Source organism: Heterodontus francisci, chromosome 25 (genome assembly GCF_036365525.1).
Source record: "Heterodontus francisci isolate sHetFra1 chromosome 25, sHetFra1.hap1, whole genome shotgun sequence".
In the NCBI taxonomy this organism is placed as follows: Eukaryota; Metazoa; Chordata; class Chondrichthyes; order Heterodontiformes; family Heterodontidae; genus Heterodontus; species Heterodontus francisci.
In genome coordinates, this window is record NC_090395.1 from 36,355,994 (window position 1) to 36,382,449 (window position 26,456).

The 26,456-nt window shown below is 41.8% G+C and overlaps 1 protein-coding gene across 2 annotated transcripts in view; it reads left to right on the plus strand.

Moving 5' to 3' along the window:
• LOC137383822 (signal peptide, CUB and EGF-like domain-containing protein 3) overlaps positions 1-26,456 on the plus strand; it is a 424,809-nt gene that overhangs the window by 299,805 nt on the left and 98,548 nt on the right. For both annotated transcript variants that reach the window (XM_068057091.1, XM_068057092.1), the window contains 2 exons: positions 3,751-3,867; positions 18,252-18,374. In XM_068057091.1, coding sequence (XP_067913192.1) covers positions 3,751-3,867; positions 18,252-18,374 — 240 coding nt within the window. The remainder of the gene's footprint in view (positions 1-3,750; positions 3,868-18,251; positions 18,375-26,456) is intronic.

Here is a 26,456-nt window from a genome sequence, read left to right on the forward strand (position 1 = left end):
AGCAGTTCCTTACATCTGCCTTAAAATTACAGCCAGGTAGAAGACACACCTGCTATTGTTTATCTCCTCCCATTCTCCTTGCAATCCTCGAGTATCCAATGGTTTCCATTATCGTTGGAGAAAATGGTGCATGTAGAATTCAGGGCAAGTCTCCCCACCTTCCAACCTCTTCCTGCAACTAACCATCACCCTTGACCCACCCAATGTTACCGTTACCCTTACTCCATTACCAAAGAACCTGCCCCGATTACTGTGCATAGTGTAATAATCAATTTATTCATCCCATCCTTCCACCCCTGTTCCAACTCCCCTTACTATCGACATGCCGACTCTGACCCTTGATCCTCCTCAAATCGACCTGACCATTGTTGCCGAGTCCCGTTCCCCTTCATAAGAAGTTGTCAAATACCTGACCATAAGTCTTGACCTTCCCTCCACAGAATCCATTTGCCCCCATTGACTGTGACCATTCCTCTGCTAGCCTGTGCCCTCAATTTGCCTCACAGATCCCCAAAGTTGACAGCACTCATCCCTCCCTTTAGGCCATTTGCGTCTACCTTCTGACTGTAATGCTCTCATCAATTCACCACCCCGCAGCTGCCCACATCCAGCGTCAGCATCAGTAGCAACCATTCCACACCCTGGACACTCCACCATGCATCTGATCACTCCACCCTGTCCTCCCCGAGTGTCCTCCCCGAGTACCCTCCCCTGCTCTTCCATGCACCTGATCACCCCACCCTGTGCTCCCCAAGTACCCTTCCCTGCTCCTCCATATAGACCCCCATGCCTTCTCCGATATTAGATTAGAGATACAGCACTGAAACAGGCCCTTCGGCCCACCGAGTCTGTGCCGAACATCAACCACCCATTTATACTAATCCTACACTAATCCCATATTCCTACCAAACATCCTCACCTGTCTCTATATTTCCCTACCACCTACCTATACTAGTGACAATTTATAATGGCCAATTTACCTATCAACCTGCAAGTCTTTTGGCTTGTGGGAGGAAACCGGAGCACCCGGAGAAAACCCACACAGACACAGGGAGAACTTGCAAACTCCACACAGGCAGTACCCGGAATCGAACCTGGGTCCCTGGAGCTGTGAGGCTGCGGTGCTAACCACTGCGCCACTGTGCGGATACTGAATCTATGGCATGGAAGGCTTCCATTTTTTGTTAAATATTTTTTGAGGACTCATATTTAAAGTGTGGAAATGGATTCATTTTGGACAACTGGAGATTTAATAGATGCTTGATTTTTTTGTTCAAAGTTCACTGAAAGTACACTGAGAGGTCTTGTTTGAAAACAACCTTTACTGGATATCACATGCCTTAAGCTCAATAAATAACAGAAACCTTCGTGACTTAGGGGAGTTGTTTACAGAAAAGTGACATGTCAAGATTTATGAGGATCAGAAGGTAGTTAGCTTCTCAGATATCGGGGCATATTTTACAGACCCCCCACCCCCCCCCCCCCAACCACCACAATGTCGGGGGTCGTGGTGGGTGGGACGAAAAATGCCTCCGGGAGAGGCCTGCCACGGCCTCAACGCCAGGAAGGCCCAGCCCGATAGTGCCAGCAACACTGCTGGGGAGGAGGGAGCAGGTAAGTTTTCAGTGCGGGTGGGGGGAGCGGGGTCAAATTTATCTGATTGGTGTAGGGGATGGTTGGAAGGGGTGAAATTTGAAGTTTACGAACTTGGGCGGGGGGGGGTGGGGAAGGTCGGGGGGAAGTGTTTTGGGGAGGGAGAGGGCAAGTAATTGGTTATTGGGGAGTGGGAGAGGGGCAAATTAAATGTTTGATATCCCCTGAGAGGAATCACCCTTGCTGGTGCCGAGCCTGAAGGCAAACATCTATTCCAATGCTGGCCTGGAGCCAAGCATTCATTCCAGTGCTGGCGTTCATTTTGCTGAAGAGTTAAAGAGAGAACAACACAGACCTGAGACTCAACTGCACAAATCCGACTGCTGCAGGACATGGTGAAACAATCGTGAACCAGGTGGCACGGGAATAGCGCTCACCATTCACTTAATCTGGCAGGTAGGGCTGAATTGTAACTAATCGTAGGGTAATGAGTATTCATGGAACACAATTAAATGCAAATCTGCAATCTGCCACCGTGCGGGGGGAACCCTGGAATGTCGCAAAACACGCCGCCAACTTAATTTCTCAAAAATATCCTGCTGTCAGGAACCCGAGAAAATTACTCCCACCTAATTAAATCACCACGCACACCACCAAATCTGCTCTTGCACAGCCCATGAAATTCCACCCCATATTTACCTACCTACTTGACTGATAGTCCTGCTAGCTTTCTTTATAAAAATTTACATCATGTGAGTTATTTTGTATTTTATATATTCAACAAGCACCCCTGCTTCCCATAACTGTTTGCTCTTTTAACCTTTGTTCATTGCTCATTCCTCCTGCACCTTCTCAATGCTTGCAAAGCTCTTTTGGAGACAACCAGGACTGCACGTGCATTCTAGGTATGATCATACCAAGTTGTCAACTCTATTATCATGAGCATTGGTTACACTACCATGATATAAAGTGTAGATGACACACTGCTGTATCAGCATACAGTTCAATGATGGAGTCTTCAAAGAAAAGTAATTCCACCTGCTTATAGCCCCATAGGTTTGATGTGAGAAAGCAGCTTTACATTTAACTGGTTTAACAGGAGATTTAGAGAAGATCTGTTTTGATTCTTCATCGTGTAATGTTTATGTAAGACGTGTGGAGCTGATCAGTTGACATTAATTAGATTGTGTTATCATATGACACCGAGTCACTTACTTTCATTTCGCTGCAGGCAGATTTCCAGGAAGCACAGCACATTGCAAATCACTTTTATTCAGGGTAATCTGTGTAGTCTCGGATCTGTAGAGTTATTACACTTTTGATTTTTACCTCAGGAAACCCAAATTCAAATCTCAATTTCTATTGACATTCAGCCTCAGGCTTGTGCTTGTCCCTGAGTTTGATCAGCCTCTACCAGCTCTCTGTGGTGGAAGGGGGAAGGCTGGATATAGAGTGATTGAGCAGACAGCAGCATGAGATACCACCCATGGGCACGTCCCACTAAAGAGACAGTAACGTGGGTGTAGTAGAGATGAGCATGAAATTGAAAATTAAATGAGAGAAATTTAGTTACAAAGCAGCTCTCTGTGAACCACTGTAACCTTTCTGTTTTTATACTAAGGCCCTGTCAGATTAAAGTATTAGATTGGGCTATTGATATTCAGGTTTTAATTGAATTCAGGCTAAAAATAAAAATCAGGTGAAATCACCAGACTCTAAGTTTAAGCATGAAGAATGGCAACTTTGGTAAGGTACTCGAGGGCAGTCAGTTCCAAGGAACTATACCTCAGTAACAAGCAGCACTTTGAGGAGACAAGAAAGTTGGAAGGGGTGAAGAAAGGCCTGTGTAATTGGTAGAGGACATTAGTAACCTTCTAGCTCCTCTACTCATTGCTCTGACTAAAAGGAAAAGTGACTGATTCAACTCCAGACTGACCAGTGTTTCTGTACAGGAAGTTCCGATGCTCCTAATAAAAGAAATAAAAGACTTGCATTGAAAGCGCATTTCGTGATCACCAGACGTCTCAAAGCACTTGACAGCCATAAAGTAGTTTTGAAGTGTAGTCACTGTTGTAATGTGCATTGTAAAGCTGTACTCTGGTGGTATTTAATCTCGTGTTGTTTTGATCTCTATCCATACTGTTTCTTTTGCCACAGAGACCTGTGCTGTGAACAATGGAGGCTGTGACAGCACGTGTCAGGACGCTGCCACGGGTGTCCGCTGTAGTTGCCCGGTTGGATTCACATTGCAACCTGACAGGAAGACATGCAAAGGTCAGTTCTTGCCTACATCTTCCATAAAAACATTTACTACTTTCAGTACTGATCTCCCCAAGACATTCGGATAAATTACAGTTTCCTCACTCATTGCCCTTCTCAAGGGCAATTAGCAATGGTCAATCAATGCTGTCCTAGCCAGCGATGCCCACATCCTATGAACAAACAAAAAACATTAGCTAAGTATTTGAATTAATACCAGTATGTCTGAACGGAGTCAACAAAAAGAAGGCTTGAGCCATGAATGGAGACTTTTATATCCTTAAACAACTTTGACTGTAATATTTGGAAATATGCTTGTATAATTGGACAATTAAGAATTGTACCTTCAATAAAATGGAACCAAGAATTCACTTGCCTAATGGATGAAATTTGAATTTTCCCAAATTCATGGGTTTTGGGAGGCAACTTAACTCAGGTTGGTCACAGCCATTAAATAGATGGGCATAACCTGTGGAATTTCAAGATGGCAGCCAATTTTCCATTTTAGCTGGGGTGTTTCCAACCTTTTGGTATGTGCTGTGCATAAGTGGAGTATTTTGGGAATCTGCTAAAACCTGACAATTCCAATTAGACTGTCCCCTCGCATTCGTTACCTGGGAAATATAAAAGTGTGAGGATTGTGTCAGTGGTTGGAATGGAGGGTGTGTGGCTTGAGTGTGTGGTTTCAAAGTCATAAGGTTTTTCTGCCTGGGGTAATGCAATGGGAGGGAGAAGAGCAAATGGTAAGCAATGACAAAATACAGGGAAGGGAGGGAAATAGCAGGGAATTGTGTGGAATGATTGAGTGAAGAAAAACAGCAGCAAGGGTAATTGGTAAGCAATGAGCCTGAGAAAAGAAGAGAACCAGAACAAAAGCGAGAACAAGAGTGCAGCAAAATTGTAAATTCATTCAAAAAGAAAATCTTTAATATACCTCTTTATAAAAGGCCAGAATAATCTTCTTCCAAGTTTGGTAAATAGAATGAAGCCATCAGAGCTGTAAAATGAAACCATTCAGATGAAATAAGAAGGCTTAATAAGCAGCTGAAATGTCTCAGACTTACAAAATGCAGTAATCAAGGCTGTGCAACCCCTGGAGTACTAGCATGAATTATGTAAATTAAAGACTAATTAACTTAAAGGTTAAGAGCTTGTGCTTGACTGTGATTGACAGGAGAGTGCGTTTCATGACTTCATTAGTTTATAATTAGATATAGGAGAAATTCTTAGAGGAAGTATATAATCTGTTTTGAATGGGCCCGTTACTTTGTCATTTCTGCAGTGATACAACACAGTTTTCTTATCTGTTTAATGGTATTCCTCAACTACACCCTACCCCTCAGTGACATAATCTGTGTGCCAATGATATTCAGCTCTACCCCTTTTTTGCCTTCCTTGGCTCCATGATGACTACTCTGCTGACTGGCTGCTTGTCGTTCTTCCAGATCAAAGCCATCCCATTCAGCTGCACTAAAATAAAAGCAAAATATTGTGGATGCTGGAAATCTGAAATAAGAACAGTGTTGGAAATACACAGCAGGTCTGGTAGCATCTGTGGAGAGAGTAGCAGAGTTATGTTTCAGGTCTCTCTCCACAGATGCTGCCAGACCTGCTGTGTATTTCCGGCACTTTCAGTTTCCATTCAGCTGCACCCTGAGCGTCCTAACACCATTCCTTTCCCCAACTCCAACTTGTCCAAAACTTCACTGCTTGCATCCTACCCTGTATTAATTACACCTTCTGTGGCTATTTTAGCTTAATTATCATGCTTGTCTATACCAACCTCCGTTGTCCCCCTTCCCTTCCCTTCCCTTCCTTTGCTTGTCTGGGCCCAATTTGCTAAATGCTTCCTCCTTGCTGTGTTATTCCCCTTCTTCAGAAGCATCCTCAAAACCTACCTCTTCAACCATGCCTTCAGTCACCTTCACCCCTACTTTTCCTATTACCCCAGTGATCAAGTTCACAAAAATGAGCTCTAAGCATTGTTACGACCGCAGTGGGAGCAACGCACTGTCAATTCAGTCCCCTCACTCCACAAGTCGCAGCATATTATTTAAAGCTTTCCACCCAACCGGAAAACAGCCAAATTAAACCCTCTAGTAACTCCCGGAAATAAACAGACCAAACCAGTTATCGTTAGACAAATTAATTATTTATTAAAGAAAACTAAATCTTAAACGCTATTAAGATAAAACTATGTCTAAAGACCTTATAACTTATTTTAATCTAACTCCCCCATTCACACACGTACACTCAAAAATAGCAGTAGTTAACTGGTTTTAAAAGTGGTGTTTTTAAAAATTAGCTGCTTCTTAAGAATAAATAAAATAAGTAAGTCTTTGAGTACAGGAGCAAGGATGTCTTACAGGGCCTTTAATATACCTCTTTATACAGGGCCTTGGTGAGACCACATCTGGAGTATTGTGTGCTGTTTTGGTCTCCTTATCCGGATGTTCTTGCCATGGAGGGAGTGCAAAGAAGATTTACTAGGCTGATTCCTGGGATGGCAGGATTGGCGTATGAGGAGAGATTGGGTCGACTAGGCTTATATTCACTAGAGTTTAGAAGAATGAGAGGGGATCTCATAGAAACCTATAAAATTCTAACAGGACTAGACAGGCTGGATGCAGGGAGGATGTTCCCGATGGCTGGGGAGTCCAGAACCAGGGGTCACAGTCTCAGGATACGGGGTATGCCATTTAGAACCGCGATGAAGAAAAATTTCTTCACTCAGAGTGTGGTGAACCTATGGAATTCTCTACCACAGAAGGCAGTGGAGGCCAAATCATTAAATATATTCAGGAAGGAGATGGATATATTTCTTAATGCCAAAGGGACCAAGGGATATGGTGAGAAAGCGGGAACAGGGTATTGAATTAGACGATCAGCCATGATCTTTTTTGAACGGTGGAGCAGGCCCAAAGGGCCGAATGGCCTGCTTTTGCTCTTATTTTCTATGTTATGTTCCTGATGGATGAGGTATTCTAATGTGGAAATAGTCAAAGGCCACTCGCAGTCTTCACACGGATTTGATGCAGTAGTCGATTCTTAATAGGCATTCAACTCTTCGGCTGCAGCAGGCATCAACAGTTCCTTCAGCAATACAAACAGAGTCTTGGAAAAAGAAGGCTTTTTTTCTTTAGGCAATTAACTCGGCCCATAGCTCCCTGTAGAATTTTTGCTGAGAGAAAATAGATAGCTTTCTTCTCTACAGTAGCATGCCTCATTTGAGAGTCTCTCAAAACTAACTGGTTTAGACTGCTTTTTGCCAGTTTTACACATAGTCAAATCGAAACATTGAACCTCGTGACCTGTCTCTCCTGCTGTCGCCTAGATTAACAAGTGAAGCTGCTGACACACTGTGCCTTAGAAATTCCAGAGCTTTCTCTCCCTTAAAGGTGCACTATTTTTAATAGAGTCTTAAAGGCACACACTGTTTTTAATCTGAGGAGAGAAATAATTACAAGTCTGTGACAGCGTGTTGAGTTCCTAAAGCATTCTGATTGGAAGACCACAGCACATTAGACGTCATAATGGCTGTAATACAACATTTTTTCTTAATTTGTTTTCTTAGTGTTCCTCCTTTTAATATTCAGTAGACTAATGCATTTATTTTTATTTATTTATTTAGAGATACAGCACTGAAACAGGCCCTTCGGCCCACCGAGTCTGTGCCGACCAACAACCACCCATTTATACTAACCCTACAGTAATCCCATATTCCCCATCACCTCCCTACACTAGGGGCAATTTACAACGGCCAATTTACCTATCACCTGCAAGTCTTTGGATGTGGGCGGAAACCGGAGCACCCGGCGAAAACCCACGCAGACACAGGCAGAACTTGCAAACTCCACACAGGCAGTACCCAGAATCGAACCCGGGTCCCTGGAGCTATGAGGCTGCGGTGCTAACCACTGCGCCACTGTGCCGCCCATTTGTATAAATAACAATGAGTACATTGAGACAACTTAATGTACCAGAATCATACAAGTGAATGGAACACAGATAAAGAACCTGTGAACAGTTCATACTAGAACTCCCCATCTTTATTGATGCTGATCTGAACTTCTGGGGCCAGAGAGAGGCTGAGAGACCAATGTCACATCGGAGTTCGAGAACACAAGGGTTAAAATATTTTTAAGGGGAGTTTTACCCAAACCTGTTCGTATATTTTAAATTGTAAAATTTTCAGGATTTCTGAAGGCTTGTATACATTTTCTGACTAACAGTCTATTTGTTTATAAATGCTTGAGGATACTTAAGTATATATTGTCCATTATTAGATATTTACTTGTTCACTGTTATTGGGCTCTAGGTTTGGTTGGTTTTTCTGCTTCCTATCATCCAATATTCAGCTGCCTTATCTGATCAGTGATTAATGGCATTTGCTGGTATGGCATTGAGCCAAACAGACTAGGAAGGTTCAGTCCCTGTTCTTTGCTGAGTTCAGCCAGGGCAGCAGTCATGTTCTAAAATTGCCTCAATGTCATTGCCTAGGATGGAGTGGGGGTGGGGGGCAGTCAGGAAAACCCATTCTGGTTCCTGATCCAGATCACTTTCCCTTGACTCTTGTCAGAAACTGCACCCATTATATTATTTGAAGACCAGGTACTCTCCACAGCTGAATGTATTGCTGACCTCTACTGCGGCAAGAGTCAGCACCATCAGAATCACAGAATTGTTATAGTGCATAAGGAGGGCCATTTGGCCCATCATGTCTGCACTACTCTCCGAAAGAGCAATTCACTCAGTTCCATTCCCCCACCTTCTCCCCGTAACCCTACACATTCTTCCTTTTCATACAATAGTCTTAATTCCCTTTTTAATGTTTCAATTGAACCTGCCTCCACCACACTCTCAGGCAGTGCATTCCAGACCTTAACCACTCGCTGCATGTAAAAGTTTTTCCTCATCTCACTTTTGCTTCTCTTACCAAATGCTTTAAATCTGTGCCCTCTCGTTCTCGATCCTTTTGCGAGTGGGAACAGTTTCTCTCTATCTACTCTGTCCAGACCCCTCATGATTTTAAATGTCTCTATCAAATCACCTCTCAGCCTTCCCTTCTCCAAGGAAAACAGTCCTAACTGTATATCCAAGTTTGCAGGCGACTCAATTAGAAGGAACAGTAAGTTGTACAGGAAGTTGCAAAGGTGCAGAAACAGATTGAGTGGACAAAACAAGCAAATGGAGTTCAGTATAGACAAGTGTGAGGTCCGCTACTTTATTGAATTCAATAAAGATAAATCAGAGTATTTTCTAAATGGTGAAAAACTGGGAACTATAGAGGAGCAAAGAGATTTGGCTGAACACAAATCATTAAAAGCTAGTAAGTACAAAAAGCAATCAAAAGGGCTAATGTAATGTTGTCCTTTATCTCAAGGGGACTGCAATATGCTTCAGTTTTATTGCACCTTGGTCAGACCCCATCTCAAGTACTGTGTTTAATTTTAAACACCTAACCTCAGAAAGAATATATTGATTTTGGTAGGTTCACCAGAATGATGCTGAGGCTCAGTGGGTTAAATTATGAAGGCCAATGGGGGGGTTTGGGGAAGAAATGGAGAAAAAGAGAAAGACAAATAAATACAAAACATATTTTGTGGCGAGCTTATATACAGTTCAAAAAATTCCTCCTTAAATTCCTGTTACTTGTAGCAGTTACACATTACTGCACAGTAGCAGGAGGTGTTTACAGACTCAATAAAATGGACTCCATTTTAAAAAACATAACTCCCAAGATATGATTGAACACTACTCAAGCGTGACACAGATGGTTATCTATCTCCCTGCGGTCTTTGATGCTTCTTCATGCAGATAACTCAACTCTGTTTGTGCATGTACAAGATCTCTCTCTCTTCATCAGTGCAAAAGTTCAGCTGCAAATTTCTCCCAGCACTGGAAAAGGATCTGTTTCCATCCTAGAGCAAATATTGAAGTTATTTTACCACTGGTTCCACAACTACCATTTTCATTTACCAGTTCCGCTTTAATGCCAAAATACAAGTTGTTCAGGCTGTAGCGTGGTCCCAGATCCAACACTTACATTTGCCGGTAATTTCTGAGCAAATGTTGCAATCCAAAGTTGTCTATGTCCAACAGGATCATACTTGTTGTTGGCTTAAGGAAACAACTACTTAGTTCTGGACGAGCAAGACATTTTTTACCTGTTGGAAGAGAAAAAAAGAAACACTTGCATTGATATAGTGCCTTTCATGTTGCAAGGATGTCCGAAAGCAATTTGCAGTCAATGAATTACTTTTGAAGTTCACTCACCATTGCTTTGTAACTGAATGTCGTAAGCAATTTGTGCATAGTAAGGACCCACAAACAGCTGTGAGATGAATGGCGAGATAATCTGTTTAGATAGTGTTGGTTGAGGAATGAATGGTGGGCAGAACACTGGAAGAACTCTCTTAGTCTTTAAATTGTCCCATAGGATCTTTTACATGCACCTGAAAGGGCAGAGGAGGACAGGGCCTCTGACGATTCTCGATAATGCTTTTGATTTTGTCCTTCAGCCCTGGAGTGAGTGATGAACCCCTAACTTTCAGTCCCAGGATAGAATGCTACCACTGAGCCAAGCTGACACTTAACTTAAATAAAAGCAAAATACTGCAGATGCTGGAAATCTGAAATAAAAACAAGAAATGCTGGAAATAGTCAGCAGGCCTGGCAGCATCTGTAGAGAGAGAAGCAGAGTTAACGTTTCGGGTCAGTGACCCTTCTTCGGAACTGACACTTAACTTCTTGCATAAATGTCAAGGCTGCCAGTATCATCTTTGAGCATTGTGGTTTGCCCATCAGTCAAGGTTGTACTCAAAATCACAGAGTTTAAAGGACATTCTTCTGACTCACTACATCAGCAGGTCACACTAGTTTTGCATTCTAATGTTGACGTTTATCATAGAATGGCTGCAGCACAGAAGGAGGCCTTTCAGCCCGTAGTGTTCGTGCAGAGCAACTCAGCTAATCTCACTCCCCTGCCCTTACCCTGTAGCCCTGCAAATGTTTCTCTTGAAATAATTATCCAATTCCCTTTTGAAAGCCACGATTGAATCTGCCTGCACCACACACTCAGGCAGTGCATTCCAGATCCTAACCATACGCTGCATAAAAAAAAATTTCCTCATGTCTCCTGAGGGTCTTTTGCCATTCACCTTAAATCAGTGTCCTCTGGTTCTTGACACTTCTGCCAATAGGAACAGTTTTTCCATATCTACTCTGTCCAGACCCCTCATTATTTTGATCACCTCTGCCAGATCTCCTCTCAGCCTTCTCTAAGGAGATCAACCCCATCTTCTCCAATCTATTCTTGTAACTAAAGTCCCTCATCCCTGGAACCATTCTTGTAAATCTTTTCTGCACCCTCTCATGTCTTCACATTCTTCCTAAAATGTGGTGCCCAGAATTACTCACAATACTCCAGTTGAGGTCGATCCAGTGTTTTATAAAGGTTCACCATAACTTCCTGTATTTATAAAGCCCAGGATCCCATATGCCTCATTAACCACTTTCTCAGCCTGCCCTGCTATCTTCAACGATGTGTACACATATACCCCCAGGCCATTATGCTCCTGTAGCCCCTTAGAATTGTATCATGTATTTCATATTGCCTCTCCTCATTCTTCCTATCAAAATATATCACTTCACACTTCACTGCATTAAATTTCAACTGCCACATGTCTGCCCTTTCCACCAGCCTGTCTGTGTCCTCTTGAAGTCTGTCACTGTCCTCCTCACAGTTCACAATGCTTTCAAGTTTTGGGTCGCCTGCAAATTTTGAAATTGTCCCCTGCACGCCCAAGTCTGGGTCATTAATAAAGATCAAGAAAAGCAGTGGTCCTGGTACTGACCCCTGGGGAACTCCATCGCATACCTTCCTCCAGTCTGAAAAACGATGTTCACCATTACTTTCTGTTTCCTGTCAATCAGTCAATTTCATATCCATGCTGCCACTGCCTCTTTTATTCCATGGGCATTTGCTGACAAGCCTGTTACATGGCACTTTATCAAATGCCTTTTGGAAGTCCATGTACGGCACATCAATCTCATTACCCTCATCAACTGTCCCTGTTACCTCAGCAAAAACTCAATTAAGTTAGTTCAACATGATTTGCCTTTAACAAATCTGTGCTAGCTTTCCCTAATTAATGTTTGTCAAGTAACTGTTCATTTTATCATTTCTAAAAGCTTTCCCACCACCTGATTGGCCTGTAGTTGCTAGGCATATCCTTATACCCTTTTTGTCAACAAGGGTGTAATATTTGCAATTCAGTCCTCTGGCACCATCCCTGTATCAAAGGAGGATTGGAAGATTATGGCCAGTGCCTCTGCAATTTCCTCTCTTACTTCCCTCTGTATTCTCAGATGCATCTCATCTGGTCCTGGTAACTTCTCAACCTTTAGGTGTCACCAGCTTTTCTAATACCTCATTAGCCCATCTAGTGTCTCAACTACCTCCTCTTTCACTATGACTTTGACATCATATTCCTTGGTAAAGACGGATGCAAAGTACTCATTTAGTACCTCAGCCATGCCCTCTGCCTCCATGCCTAAATCCCCTTTTTCGTTCCTAATTGGCCCCACTTCTCCTTTTATCACTCTTTTACTGTTTATATCCCTCGAGAAGACTTTTAGATTTCCTGTTATGTTCGCTGCCAATCTCTTTTCATACTCTTTCTTTGCCTCTCTCTTATTTCTTTTTTCACTTCCCCTCTGAACTGTCTATATTCAGCCTGGTTCTCACTTGTGTTATCAACCTGACATATGCACCCATTTGTATCGACATCCTTGTGAAGTAAATCTATGCTAACCTGTAATGTACTGTCTGACAGTGTACCTACACTGTGTTTATCGCCAACATGCAATTGCAAGCATCTAAACAAACGTGCTATGTTTGAGTCAATAGTAATTGGGCCAGTTTGAATTTGGTACAGATTAAACAAATATGAAGGTTCAAGGAAAAAATAGGTTATCATTTGTAAAATCTTTAGATTATCACCATTGAGACATGATTAAAGTATTGCAGGTGGACAGTTTCTAGATGCAGTTTTTATTAATAATATATCTTTTGCATATGTATAAAGGGAAATAACTGCCAGGTTAAAAGCTGCGTGAAACTGGTGTTACCCAGTCCCCGCACGCAGTCCATTATCCTTCATCAAGTGAAACACAAACTGCCAATAAATCCAGTCTTTAGAGTGTTTCAGAACAAGTAGCTCAGTCATTAAGAAGTGCATAAATCACTCAGTGACTGCCAGTCTCATATAACTCTCCAATTCACTGCTATGTAGGAGTGAATATTCCTTCATAATATCTGCTAGATTATTAAATGTTTCAAATCAACTTTCATTGCAATCTGAATATCCCTTCCTAACAGCACTGTTGGTGTACCTACAGCCCAAGGACTGCAGCAGTTCAAGGCGGCGGCTGACCACCACCTTCTCAAATGCAATTAAGAATGGGCAATAAATGCTGGCCTAGCCAGCGATGCCCATATCCCCCAAACGACTAAAAACAAAATTGCGCTTATTGATGGGAAGCTATACTGAGAATTTTTTTTAAAAAAAGGTTCAGATCTGTGAGACCTTTCAAAGCAGGGTGATGTCCAGTGTTTGGGAAGCTTTGATTTCTCTATCAGCCTGTCACAAACAAAAAGTTAAAACTTTCCATACATGTGAACAAGATGACCATTGGTTCCTTCCTTTTAACAGGGGCATTGGTTACTGCCCTATAACAGGGGCATTGGTTACTGCCCTGTAACAGGGTGGGGGAGGGGGGGAAGTGGGCAATTGGTTACTGCCCTGTAACAGGGCTGTTGGTTACTGCCCTGTAAAAGGGGGGCATTGATTACTGCCCTGTAACTGAGACATTAGTTACTGCTGTGTAACAGGGGCTGTTGGTTACTGCCCTGTAAGAGGGCATTGGTTACTGCCCTGTAACAGGGGGCATTGGTTACTGCCCTGTAACAGAGGTCATTTCACCTGTTCATCAGACAGGTGTAATCCAGAGCCTGACAAATAACCCACCCCAAATGATGCCATTGTATTTATAAATGACTTCTGTTAAAATCAATGCGGTCAGTATAGGAACCTGAATTCAAGATTGGAGCCTGGGGTTTCTCTGCAACTACACAAGTCGGACCTCCATGGTTTTTCCATCACCTCCTCTGATATTTTCTGTTCTGCATTGGCCACAGCCAGGAGCAGTGCAGCGATCACTTTTCCTACAGAGTAAATGATACTAAACAATGTTTTTAAACCTGCTGTGCTGTTGAGTTTGTATTTGTAGCATTGTAGAGCAATCTTAAGAACATCTTAGACTCTGATAAAAGCTAACTAACAACACTATTATTTACAGTTACTATATACACTCTCCACAAGCCACTAAACTCGCATCCTTTGTGCTGCTATACCTTCTTCTCAAGCCTATCTCATGTGACTGTTACATCATCGCTCGTACAGTGGGAGTGGTCTCTCTCTCTCTGTCTTCGGCATTAACCCTTTACATTCTTATACTACAAAACCCTCCCAAAAAATATCTGCATGATAGAAGAAGATTTTTTCCACACTTGACCTAATGATATAAATTCTGGGAGGTCCTAAAATTACCTTTTATTATTTTGGACTAGTGTACTCTTGTCCTATTACACAGTTTAATTGAAAGTAATCAAAACACTTTTCATACTACTTACTTCATTTACCACAATAGATACCTCCTTTCCAGGTTTAAAATTCACGTCTCTCCATTTCTCTTCCTAACTCACTAGGGATTAGCCTTGAGGCTGTTTTCTGCCCTGCTTCAAGGACTTGAATATTTCGCCTGTGACCCGGTGACCAGGTCAAGGTGCTCAAGGTGTGGTCTGAAGAGCACTGTACAGTTTGATCAGGACCTCTTGGAGTTGTATACTACCGTTCTGGCTACATAGTTCATCATTTTATTGGCTTTGTTTGTTGCTCTGCATTGGCTGAACATGTTGAGCATTGTGTTTGCTAAAATCCTTTAGCTGTAGCTAGTTCAACATCATTCATGGAGCAAATAAGTTTCCTATTTTCCATTCCTATGTAATGTGCTTTACACTCATCTGCATGTAGTTTCATCTGTCATTGTGCGGCCCACTCACATGTCTTGTTTAACTCATTCTGGGTTGCTTCCTTTGATCTGCTACCCCTCATAGTTTGGTATCATCTGCAAATTTGACCAATTTGGGATAGATATCTGAATCCAAATCATTGAAACAAATTAGAAACAGTAGTGGCTGCAAAATTGAACCCTGGTGTATCCTGCTCAGTACCTCCCCTTCCCTTCAATGGCCCTGACATTGTTCCACTAACTAGTGCCCAAAGTACATTTTGCTTCAGCCAATTTCTTATTATTCCCAAGTTTTAACTTGAATTCTCACAACTTTGAACCTAACTAGTAGCCTTTTATGTGGAACTTCAAATGTCTTTTGGAATCTGAACGTACCATATTGGCGAGTTCACCAGAGTCAACTTGGGTTGTCACTTCCTCAAAGGAATCAGGGAGGTTGGTCAGGAAGCATCTTCCCCATCTAAAGCCATGTTGACAGATGTTTGTCAGGCTGTTTAGCAGATAATCCTTAAATTTACTCCTAATAATCAACTCCATTATTCTACAATTAAATAAAGGAAGACTAATTGATCTATAGTTCCCTGTGACTGCTTTATTTTACCCTATTTGAATTTGGGCACCATATTGGCAATCTAATGGCACTTCCCCAGTGTCCATTAACTCCCTCATAATGACATTCAGTGCTTTGCAAATCTCCTCACTAGTCTCTCCCAATACTCCGGGATAAAGACCGTTTAACCCCAGGAGTTGTTTAGTTTAATCCCTCCCAGCTTGTCTAGTAATTCAATCTCATTTATGTCCAAATTTTGGTTATTGCCTTGGTACTCTTCTTTGAGGGGAGGACTTGTTGTTGAAGTCTTCCCTTGTGAATACTTTGAGGAAGTAATTATTCAGAATATTTGCTAACTTGTTCTTATCCTCAGGTTCAGGTCTGTTTACATCTTTCTGCCTCCATACAACAAAAAGGATACAGAAGCACTGAAGAAAGTACAAAAATGATTTACAAGGATGATACCAGAACTGAGAGAGTGCAACTATGTGGAAAGATTGAATAGGCTGGGCTCTTTTCTGTAGAAAAGAGAAGACTAAGAGGTGACCTCTTTGAGGTCTTTAAAATTATGATGAGGTCTGATAGGATAGAGAGAAAGAGATGTTTGCACTTATGGAGAAGTCCAAAACTAGGGGCCATAAATAAAAGATAATTACTAATAAATCTATTAAGGAATTCAGGAAAAACATCTTCACCCAGACAGTAGTTAGAATGTGAAACTTGTTACCATATGGTGTGGTTGAGGCGAATATTATAGATGCAGGTAAGGGGAAACTAGATAAGTATGTGAAGGAGGAAGGAATAGAAGGGTATGGTAATAAGATGTGATGAAGTAAGGTGGGAGGAGGCTCGTGTGGAGCATAGTCACAGGCATAGACCTGTTAGGCCGAATGGCCCATTTCTGTGCTGTTAGGTCTATGTAATCCTTTAATATTCGCATCTCTTCTCTGACAGTCCTCTTTCTGTTGTAGTACATCATTTATGACTATCAGGTCTAGATTAGCACTGCTACTTATGCCTTTCCCTGTTCACTGAGTCATCAAGCAGTCATGCGTAACATTTACCAACTTGGAATCTGAACCAGTTGGATTTCCCCAATTTATAATTTGTTGATTGAAGTCGCTCATTAACATAATATTCCTGTTCTCTCACACCTTTCTTATCTCTTCTTCGTATGGAATCCTTCCTGTGTTGAACTGGTGGTCTGTGCCAATGTTCCCTCTAAGCTGTGCGACTGGAGGAAATCTTTTCCTTTATATCCTTACATGAGTAACTCTTTGCTCAATCAATTTTTATATTTCTGCCCAAAGATATGTTGTTGTATCTGAAGGTTTAAAAGCTAGAATCTGTGCCTTAGATATATTGGATTACAGGCCTGTCACTTCATTTACTGCAAGCAAACACACAAAAACAAGTGTGCTGTGTTTTTGATTCAGAACCAACATTGTGTTGCAATATTCAGGCTAGAAATCTTTGTAATATTGTGAAGAAAACATATATTGTAATAAATGATTGTGGAAGGAATGACTTGGGAGAGTTTTTACCATATTTCTTTAATATTGAGGAAACCCAAAGGAAGGAGCCAAGGTCCATAATGCAGAAGACCATCAAAGCTGGAAAGAGTAGGAGAGAACATTGAATATATCTGGAAGTAGAGGATAGACAATCCCAAGCAGGGGCTTTAAAACCAAATTGATTTTAAGAAGGGAATATTTTTAGTACCACAGATTTTGAGGTCCTAATAAGAATTATTTTGAATAATAAATGGCAGAGTGTGCCTTGATTGTAATAGAGTGATAATCAGAAGAAGGAGGTAATGAATGTTGTATTTCAAACCTACAGGTGAAAATTCAGGGGAATAGTGGCCATAGCAGTATCAATAACATGGAGTAAAATAAGAAAGATTGGGAAAAAAGGAGAGGTGAGAGAAGAGTTGCTTGTCAAACAGCAAGATTTTTCTCGTATCCTGTCCAGGAGTGAGAACATGACCAGGGTCAGGGCAAAAACAGGCACCCATGTCTCTTCAGTGATATATTTAGATACATTGAATGTGTGACTGTTCACTGAATTGTCATGAGGCTAGTACTAATACTGTGCAATTCTTTGCTTTTCTCTTCTCTCTCTCTCTCTCTCTGCCTCTCTCACTCTGTCAATGCCTCTGTCACTGTCTGTCTCGCCATATGCCCCTATCTCTCAATGCCTCTTTCACTCTGTATCTCTCTCTTTCACTCTCTATGCCTCTCTCTCACTCTCTGTGCCTCTTACACCATCCCGTTTCATGCCCCTCTCTCTCGCTCTCTCTATGCCTCTGTCTCTCTCTCTCTGTGTCTCTGTCACTCTCTGTCTGTCTCACCATTTTGCTCTATGCCCCTCTCTGTCTGTCTCCTCTCACTCTCTCGTTCTCTTTCTCTCTGCCTCTCTCTGTGCCTCTGTCACTCTGTGTCTGTCTCACCATCTTGCTCTATGCCCCTCTCTGTCTATGTCTCCTCTCACTCTCTCGTTCTCTTTCTCTCTGCCTCTCTCTGTGCCTCTGTCACTCTCTGTCTGTCTCACCATCTTGCTCTATGCCCCTCTCTGTCTATGTCTCCTCTCACTCTCTCGTTCTCTTTCTCTCTGCCTCTCTCTGTGCCTCTGTCACTCTCTGTCTGTCTCACCATCTTGCTCTATGCCCCTCTCTGTCTATGTCTCCTCTCACTCTCCCGTTCTCTTTCTCTTTGCCTCTCTCTCATTCTGTATACCTCTCTCTCCCATACAGATATTGATGAATGTCGTCTGCACAACGGTGGCTGTGACCATGTCTGCAGGAACACCATTGGAAGCTTTGAGTGCAGCTGCAAGAAAGGCTACAAACTATTGACTAATGAAAGGACTTGTCAAGGTGAGTCAACATCCCCAGGTTTTCTTTTAAGTTTCTGGTGCAGCCACTGCAATCTCAGTTTTATTTACAATATTCCTTGAGCTGAGATGTTGCTGCTCATGCGTCGCATGGTAACAGGTGTGAGTTCAGCAATTATGGTTTTCACTACATTGAAACACAATGCTACTGCTCACTTGTGGTAACTCATCAGTTAACCCTCAGACGGGGTGTTTGGTGTCTCTGCTGTGAGAATATCATTATCTAACGGTAATAACTGTGTCATCTGCTGTCTGTTAAAATCAGGGAGATTAAATTTTAGATGTGGCTGTTAATGTTATGTGACTGGCTTGAAGGATAAAAATGTTTTAGGAAGAAACTTGATCATTTTGCGTTGGAATCATTTGTGCAGATATCGCAAGTCTCATCGGCAATGTTGATTTTGTTTGCGAGGGGAGGTAGGGAATGGAGGGTGAGAATATTCTTCACAAAGTGCTATTTGTCATCCGATTGGGATCAGAGTATTATTTTGTTGAAAGATATTCATGTCAAAAACAGGGCTGTCAAGGAATATTTACAATGTTTATGATCTCGACTTCCATATATCAAAATTACTAAGTTATGAAACAATTTTTAATCTAGACGTCAGTTCTACAATCGAAAAATAACATTTCTCAAGTGACGAAAATTCCATTCGCCCAAAGTCCAGTGTTTCTCTGAGGTTCTGAACCAGCACAATCCAAGATAACTAACTGTGGAATGTTGGATTTCGACAGGTCACTGGAGTCCTCTCATGGTAGAACCTGGGTATTGCAGCAGCGAGGCTCTGAGCCTCAAATACAAGCAGGATGTGTATACTTACAGCGTTTGAGATCCTGGACTAGTAAAGCCACAAAATCATTTTGAGCACTGATACCACATTTTTGCATAGAAACAATGGTTCAGAATTACTGTCATTACTGTAGCCCTAAATCAGTCTTTTATTTCTATTGAATTGCATTATTATCCAGTTCTAGTGGCGCAGTGGTTAGCACCGCAGCCTCACAGCACCAGCAATCCGGGTTCGGTTCTGGGTACTTCCTGTGTGGAGTTTGCAAGCTCTCCCTGTCACCGTATGGGTTTCTGCTGGGTGCTCCGGTTTCCTCCCACAGCCAAAGACTTGCAGGTTGATAGGTAAATTGGCCATTGTAAATTGCCCCTAGTATAGGTAGGTGGTAGGAGAATGGTGGGGATGTGGTAGGGAATATGGGATTAATGTAGGATTAGTACAAATGAGTGGTTGTTGGTCAGCACAGACTCAGTGGGCTGAAGGGCCTGTTTCAGTGCCGTATCTCTAAATAAAATTTTTTAAAAAGCTATCTTCTGTTTTTTTTCCCATCACCTTTTTAAAAATAAATCTCACTGCAATATGTGGAAGCCCTAGTAAAAATAGCAGCCCGGCCTCAATCCCAGTCCTTTGGTAATTCTTCCCAATCCCCAGTTTTGTGGAGAAATATGAGAACCTGCTGAGATGATTGAACTTCAAAGCTTTCCTCCCTTTCAATTGGGAATTGTCTATTTTCTGATCAACATTTTTTGTTAATAATATGCATCAGGAACTCATTGTATGGTAAATTGTGGATCTGAAATTGCCAAATTGGGCACTACTTTGTTCTGTGGGCTCACTCACATTAGAAGTTGGATTGATATTGCCCTAACTCATCAAATAGCATCCTTCCAGCCAGCGAAGGGAAGAGTTGTTCACCTCATAGGCATAGGCTAGAGTTGAACCAAGTTCCCAGAGCTGAAAGCCCAGTGTGTGTTAATCCACTTTATCACCTTACTTTCTGATAATTGAAGAACTTAAAACTACATTTACAAGTGAAAAAAAGAAGAAAACTGCAAATGCTGGAAATCTGAAATAACAGAAAACGTTAGAAATACACAGCAGGTCAGTCAGCATTTGCATAGAAAGAAGGCAGGTTATAACATTTCAGGTGTGTGCCTTTCATCAGAACGACTTATTTCTTTACAAATTGACTGACCAACTGTGAACTACTAGCATTTTCTGTTTATAATAATTTACAAGTCTGCATTTACTTTATCTCCAAAGTTCTATCAGGATTTAATAAATTGTCTTGATTAAATATATATCTAACATAGATGTTTTAATTTAACTTTAAAATTCAAATGTAATTAATTCTGGAGAAACTTAGAGTTGGCGATTTATCTATGAGTTGATGACTCTAAGCTGTGTAGTGATGTGTGTAGTTGAACAGTGAGAGAGCACTAGCGCTCTCAAAATACTTGCAACATCCATTCACATCCCTATACAGAATACAAGAATTTCCAGCGTAGCCTTGTGACACAGAGCCAAGGCTTATGTAACCTACCAATGTTCTTCTTTCCCTGAACCCCCATATCCATACCTGCTGTCAGATCACATGAAGTGACATTGGTTGATAAACCACAAGCCCGGTACTTCTAAGCTAGACAGCAATGAATTTTGTTACACATAGGTTATCAATGTTCTGGTCACAAGCAATTATTCAGTCTTGAAATAAATCTCTGCAGTTATATTATATTCGGATTATCACAGCTGATATCACAAAGTGCCTCCTGACTTTAAAGAGTATCATTCCTTACAGATAGTAAAATTAATAAATCCTATTTTTCAACCAAGCCACTTTTTTTCAAATTCCAAATTCTGCTTTCCTGCATTTTATGAGTTTCCATCCCTTCCTGGATTAATGACTGTTTGCTTAATGATATAAGCAGCGATAAAGCCCTTTGTATGATGCACTTGATACAGAGAGTTTGTTCACTATTACAAGTGGACTTACTTGTGGAGTTACAAGTGGGATCAGTGCAGGGGTCTCAACTATTTACAATCTATATCAATGACTTGGATGGAGGGACTGAATATATGGTTGCTAAATTTGCTGATGACACAAAGGTAGGTAGGAAAGTAAGCTGTCAAGAGGGCATAAGAAGTCTACAAAGGGATTTCGATAGGTTAAGTGAATGGAATGGGCAAAAAATTGTCCCCTTTGGCAGAAGGACTAGAAAAGCACTACGTTATTTGAATGGAGAGATACTGCTGAATCACAAAAAGTTGGTATGCAGGTATTGGAGGTTTTGGAAGGCTTAAAAGTAGACAAATCTCCAGGTCTGGATGATTTGTGTCCCATGATGCAGTGGGAGGCGAGGGTGGAGATTGCAGGGGCTCTGACCCTAATTTTTAATTCCTCTCTGGCCACGGGGGAGGTGCCAGAGGACTGGAGAACAGCTAATGTGGTCCCACTATTTAAGAAAGGTTGTAGAGATAAGCCAGGGCACTACAGACCAGTGAGTCTCACGTCAGTGGTAGGGAAACTTGAAGGAGAGAATCTATCACCACTTGGAGAGGCAAAATTTGATTAGGAGTAATCAGCATGGCTTTGTCAGAGGGAGGTCATGCCTAACAAATTTGATTGAATTTTTTGAGCATGTGACCAGGTGTGTAGATGAGGGTAGTGCAGTTGATGTAGTTTACATGGATTTCAGCAAAGCCTTTGACAAGGTCCCACATGGGAGACTTATCAAGAAAGCAAATGCACATGGGATACAGGGTAACTTGATAAGGTGGATTCAAAATTGGCTTATCTGTAGGAGACAGAGAGTGATGACAGACGGCTGTTTTAGTGACTGGAAGCCAGTGTCCAGTGGCGTACCACAGGGATCTGTGCTGGGTCCCCTATTGTTTGTCATTTATATAAACGACATTGATGACTATGTGGTGGGTAGGATCAGTAAGTTCACGGATGACACAAAGATTGGCTGAGTGGTTAACAGTGAGGTGGAGTGTCTTAGGTTACAGGAAGATATAGACGGGATGGTCAAATGGGCAGAAAAGTGTCAGATGGAATTTAACGCTGAAAAGTGTGAGGTGATACAATTTGGAAGGAGTAATGTGACACGTAAGTATTCAATGAATGGCCTGACACTGGGAAGTTCCAAGGAACAAAGGGACCTTGGTGTGTTTGTCCATAGATCTCTGAAGGCAGAAGGGCAGGTTAGTAGGGTGGTGAAAAAGGCATATGGGACACTTGCCTTTATCAATCGAGGCATAGATTACAAAAGCAGGGAGGTCATGTTGGAGTTGTACAGAACTTTGGTAAGGCCACAGCTGGAGTACTGTGTGCAATTCTGGTCGCCACATTATAGGAAGGATGTGATTGCATTGGAGGGGGTGCAGAGGCGATTCACTAGGATGTTGCCTGGGATGGAACATTTAAGCTATGAAGAGAGGTTGGATAGGCTTGGGTTGTTTTCGCTGGAGCAGAGAAGACTGAGGGGTGACCTGATCGAGGTGTACAAGATTATGAGGGGCATGGACAGGGTGGATAGGGAGCAGCTGTTCCCCTTAGTTGAAGGGTCAGTTACGAGGGGTCACAAGTTTAGGTTAGGGGCGGGAGGTTTAAGGGGGATTTAAGGAAGAGCTTTTTTACCCAGAGGGTGGTGATAGTCTGGAATGCCCTGCCTGGGAGGGTGGTAGAGGCGGGTTGCCTCACATCCTTTAAAAAGTACCTGGATGAGCACTTGGCACATCTTAACATTCAAGGTTATGGGCCAAGTGCTGGCAAATGGGATTAGGTAGACAGGTCAGGTGTCTTTAATGCATCTGTGCAGACTCGATGGGCTGAAGGGCCTCTTCTGCACTGTATTATTCTGTGATTCTGTGATATAGCAAGTGATTAGGAAGGCAAATGGAATGTTGCTGTTTATTGCAAGGGGAATCAAGTATAAAAGTAAGGAATTGCTGCTACAGCTGTACAGGGCCTTAGTTTGACCACATCTGGAGCAGTGTGGACAGTTTTGGTCTCCGTATGTCTCTGTGGCACAAGGGTTACTGTATGAGGAAAGATTGAACAGGTTGGGCCTATACTCATAGGAGTTTAGAAGAATGAGAGGTGATTTTATTGAAACATAAGATCCTGAGGGGACTGACAGGGTGGATGCTGAGAGGATGTTTTGGCTTGTGGGGGAGTCTAGAACTGGAGGACACAGTTTAAAAATTAGGGGTCTACAATTTAAGACTGAGATGAGGAGAAATTTTTCTTCTCAGAGGGTCGTTAGTCTGTGGAATTCTCTTCTGCAGAGAACAGTGGAGGCTGAGTCATTGAATATATTCACAGCTGAGTTAGATAGATTTTTGATCGACAAGGGAGTCAATTGTTATGGAGGGTAGACAGGAAAGTGGAGTTGACACCACATTCAGATCAGCCATGATTTTATTGAATGGCAGAACATGCTTAAGGGGCCGAATGGCCTACTCTTGCTCTTAATTCTGTGTTCACTGTGACAAAAGCTTCAAGTATCAAGGGAAGTTATTTAGGGATAGGTGAGACATTTTCACACATGTAAATTTGATGCCTTTTGTACAGAAACGAATATAGAAGAAGGCAGATAGTAGGGACTGAGATCAGTTAAAAAGGGATGTACTTAACTTCACTGACATGCAGCCGTATAGCACCTTTAACATCATAAAATTTTCCAAAATATTTCACAGAAGAGAGAGGATTTAGAATTGAGATGGACCAAGGGGTAGAGGATTTAGGATAGGAATGGACTGTGGGGTAGAGGATTTAAGAGGGAGATGAATGAAGGGTAGAAGATTTAGGAGAGAAATGATCCGATGGATAGAGCATTTAGGAGGGGATGGGACAAGGGACAGACAAAATTAAGAGAAAGATGGACAGAGGGTTTTGGATAGTTTACCCATGGCACGGTCAAAAAAAACAGGTTTTTAGAGTCAGGCACATAGCCAAATCAAAGGGTTTAAGGATGGAGTGCAGGGTTCAGCTCTGACATTGGGAATTTTATTGCTGACTAAACTTGTGACATTCCTTGGCACAGAAACCAAATTGGTTTTGTTCCAAGGGGTCAGGTACTTGGCCTGCAGAGAGTATTTTTACAATAACATGTAATCTTATCACAGTGTAGTCGCATCATAGTACTTATCAAACATGCCGCTGCTGTAGTCTGTACAGGCTTACAGTCACGTATACATATTTCACTACCCCTCTGGCCTTTTGGGGTGAAGCCAATGTCGGTGAGGGGTAGCCAAAGATTATCAGTGTGTCGCACCCATGATACGTTAAATGATTTAGAACTATGTTTTTGTTAGTCACAGAAACAAGAAATCAGGAGCGTGACAGATAAATGTTAGGGGTGAGTGCAGTCTGCGTTTGGTGCTGGCTCTTTAAGTATGCATCCTCCTCCAATGAGGGATGAAAAAGAACTCGACTGCGATGAAACTAATCACAGAGCATTAAAAACAGACAAATGTTCAGGATCGGAGATATTAATGAATTAATTGGCCTAATGAGCATTCTGACCCTATCCCTCTATTCCTTTCTGACCCTATTTTTCAGAATCTAACCCTTCAGACCCTATCCCTCAATTAATTCTCCCACCAGAAACACATTTAGTTGAATGTATCTATAGAATCTGCTTCAGCAGCCTTCCCCAGTACTAATTCCACAAGCTTGGTATGCTTTGTATGAAAAAAGTAACCTAATTTTTAATTTCAGCCTTGGCTAAGTGGCAGCTCGCATATCTGTCCAGTCAGAAGCTTATGGTTGCAACTCACCCTAGGACTTGAGTACATAATCTAGGCTGATACATCAGTGCAGTTCTACAAGTGCTACACTGTCGGCGGTGCCATCTTTCAGAGAGAATGTTAAACCGAGGCCCCGTCTCCTCTTTTCAGTAGATGTAAGAGATCCCAGGGCACTATTTGAAGAGTAGCAGAGATTTCCTGTTTCTTGAATATCTTTCTTTATTTCTGTCTCTTTCTTTTTCTTTCTATCTATCTATCTATCTATCTTTGTGGCTGTCTGTTTTGCATTTTTGCCCCTTACATATCGTGTGAACAGTCACCAGTTCACTTGCTCCAGGTCATTTTCCTAACATCAGAGAGAAAGGCTCATATTCCATAAGGTTTGAACCACCAATATTTTTCAGTATTTAACGATGTGCTTTTGATATAAAAGCAGTCTTTCTAAGATCACACGGATAATGTTATCCAGATGTTCTCTAACCTGGAGCTGGCCTGCATTTTTGCCGCAACCTGCGATGCTTCGAACGGCTTGTCCATTTTACATCTTTTGATAATCTCTGGTTTGAAGTCAAACTCCTGAGGTGAAAGCCTTTGCCTTACAATTGTATTGAAATACTCTGAATGGTTTTGAGAAAGTAGACATGAATGCAGGGTTGGTGAATCAGTGAGAAGGGAACATGGTTTCAGAACATTATTATTAGAAACACAATGGGAGAAGTTAGAAGAAAATCTTTTTGAGTTATCGCAAGAAAGAATATTTTGCCTATTGAGGCAGAGACAGCACATCATTTAAAACAGAACTGAACAATTTATTTGAAAAGGCAGAATATAAAAGGATAAAAGTACAGGGATATGGCATTGAAACAAATAGCTGCAGTTGAAGAGCTGACTCCAGTAAAGACGCAGTGAGCCTCTGTGCTTCATTCTGCCCTGCAGCTTCTATGTTTCTGTGAATATGAACACTTGTCCTTTTATCCAGGTTTGAATCCTACACAGATTGATATAACCCCTGATATCTGTAAAGTTCCTTAGTCAAATCAAGTCTCGGTTGATTTCTTAGTTGGTGCAAGTCCACAACACAAAACTTCCATTAATTTGGAATAATTGGCACTTTCACTCATACCCTAGTTATACTTAGAACTGGGAGTCAAGAGTGTTCCAAACTACCACACAGGAGGTAACCAGTGCTGGCGTTAGAATTAGGAGGCCTTCATAGAGGCAGCAAGGATGGCTAAACAACAGATGAAAAATTCGTATTGGTACTTCAACAAAGAAAAGTAACTTCAGTCGGCTGAAAGATGATCTACTCTCAGCTTGCCCAGTTGTCACCAACAGGAACATAAAATTAACTTTTGAAAAGAAGACACAAGACTGCTTACAGTAGGGCTTCTTGTGGTATCGGAAAAGAATGTTTGGGGGTTGGGTGGGGGGAAGGGGAGCTGTAAGATGCCAAGAGGTCAGGACAGATCCATTTTGACACAGTTTGTCATTGCATTGTATGTCAGCAAAGAAAGATTTGGCAA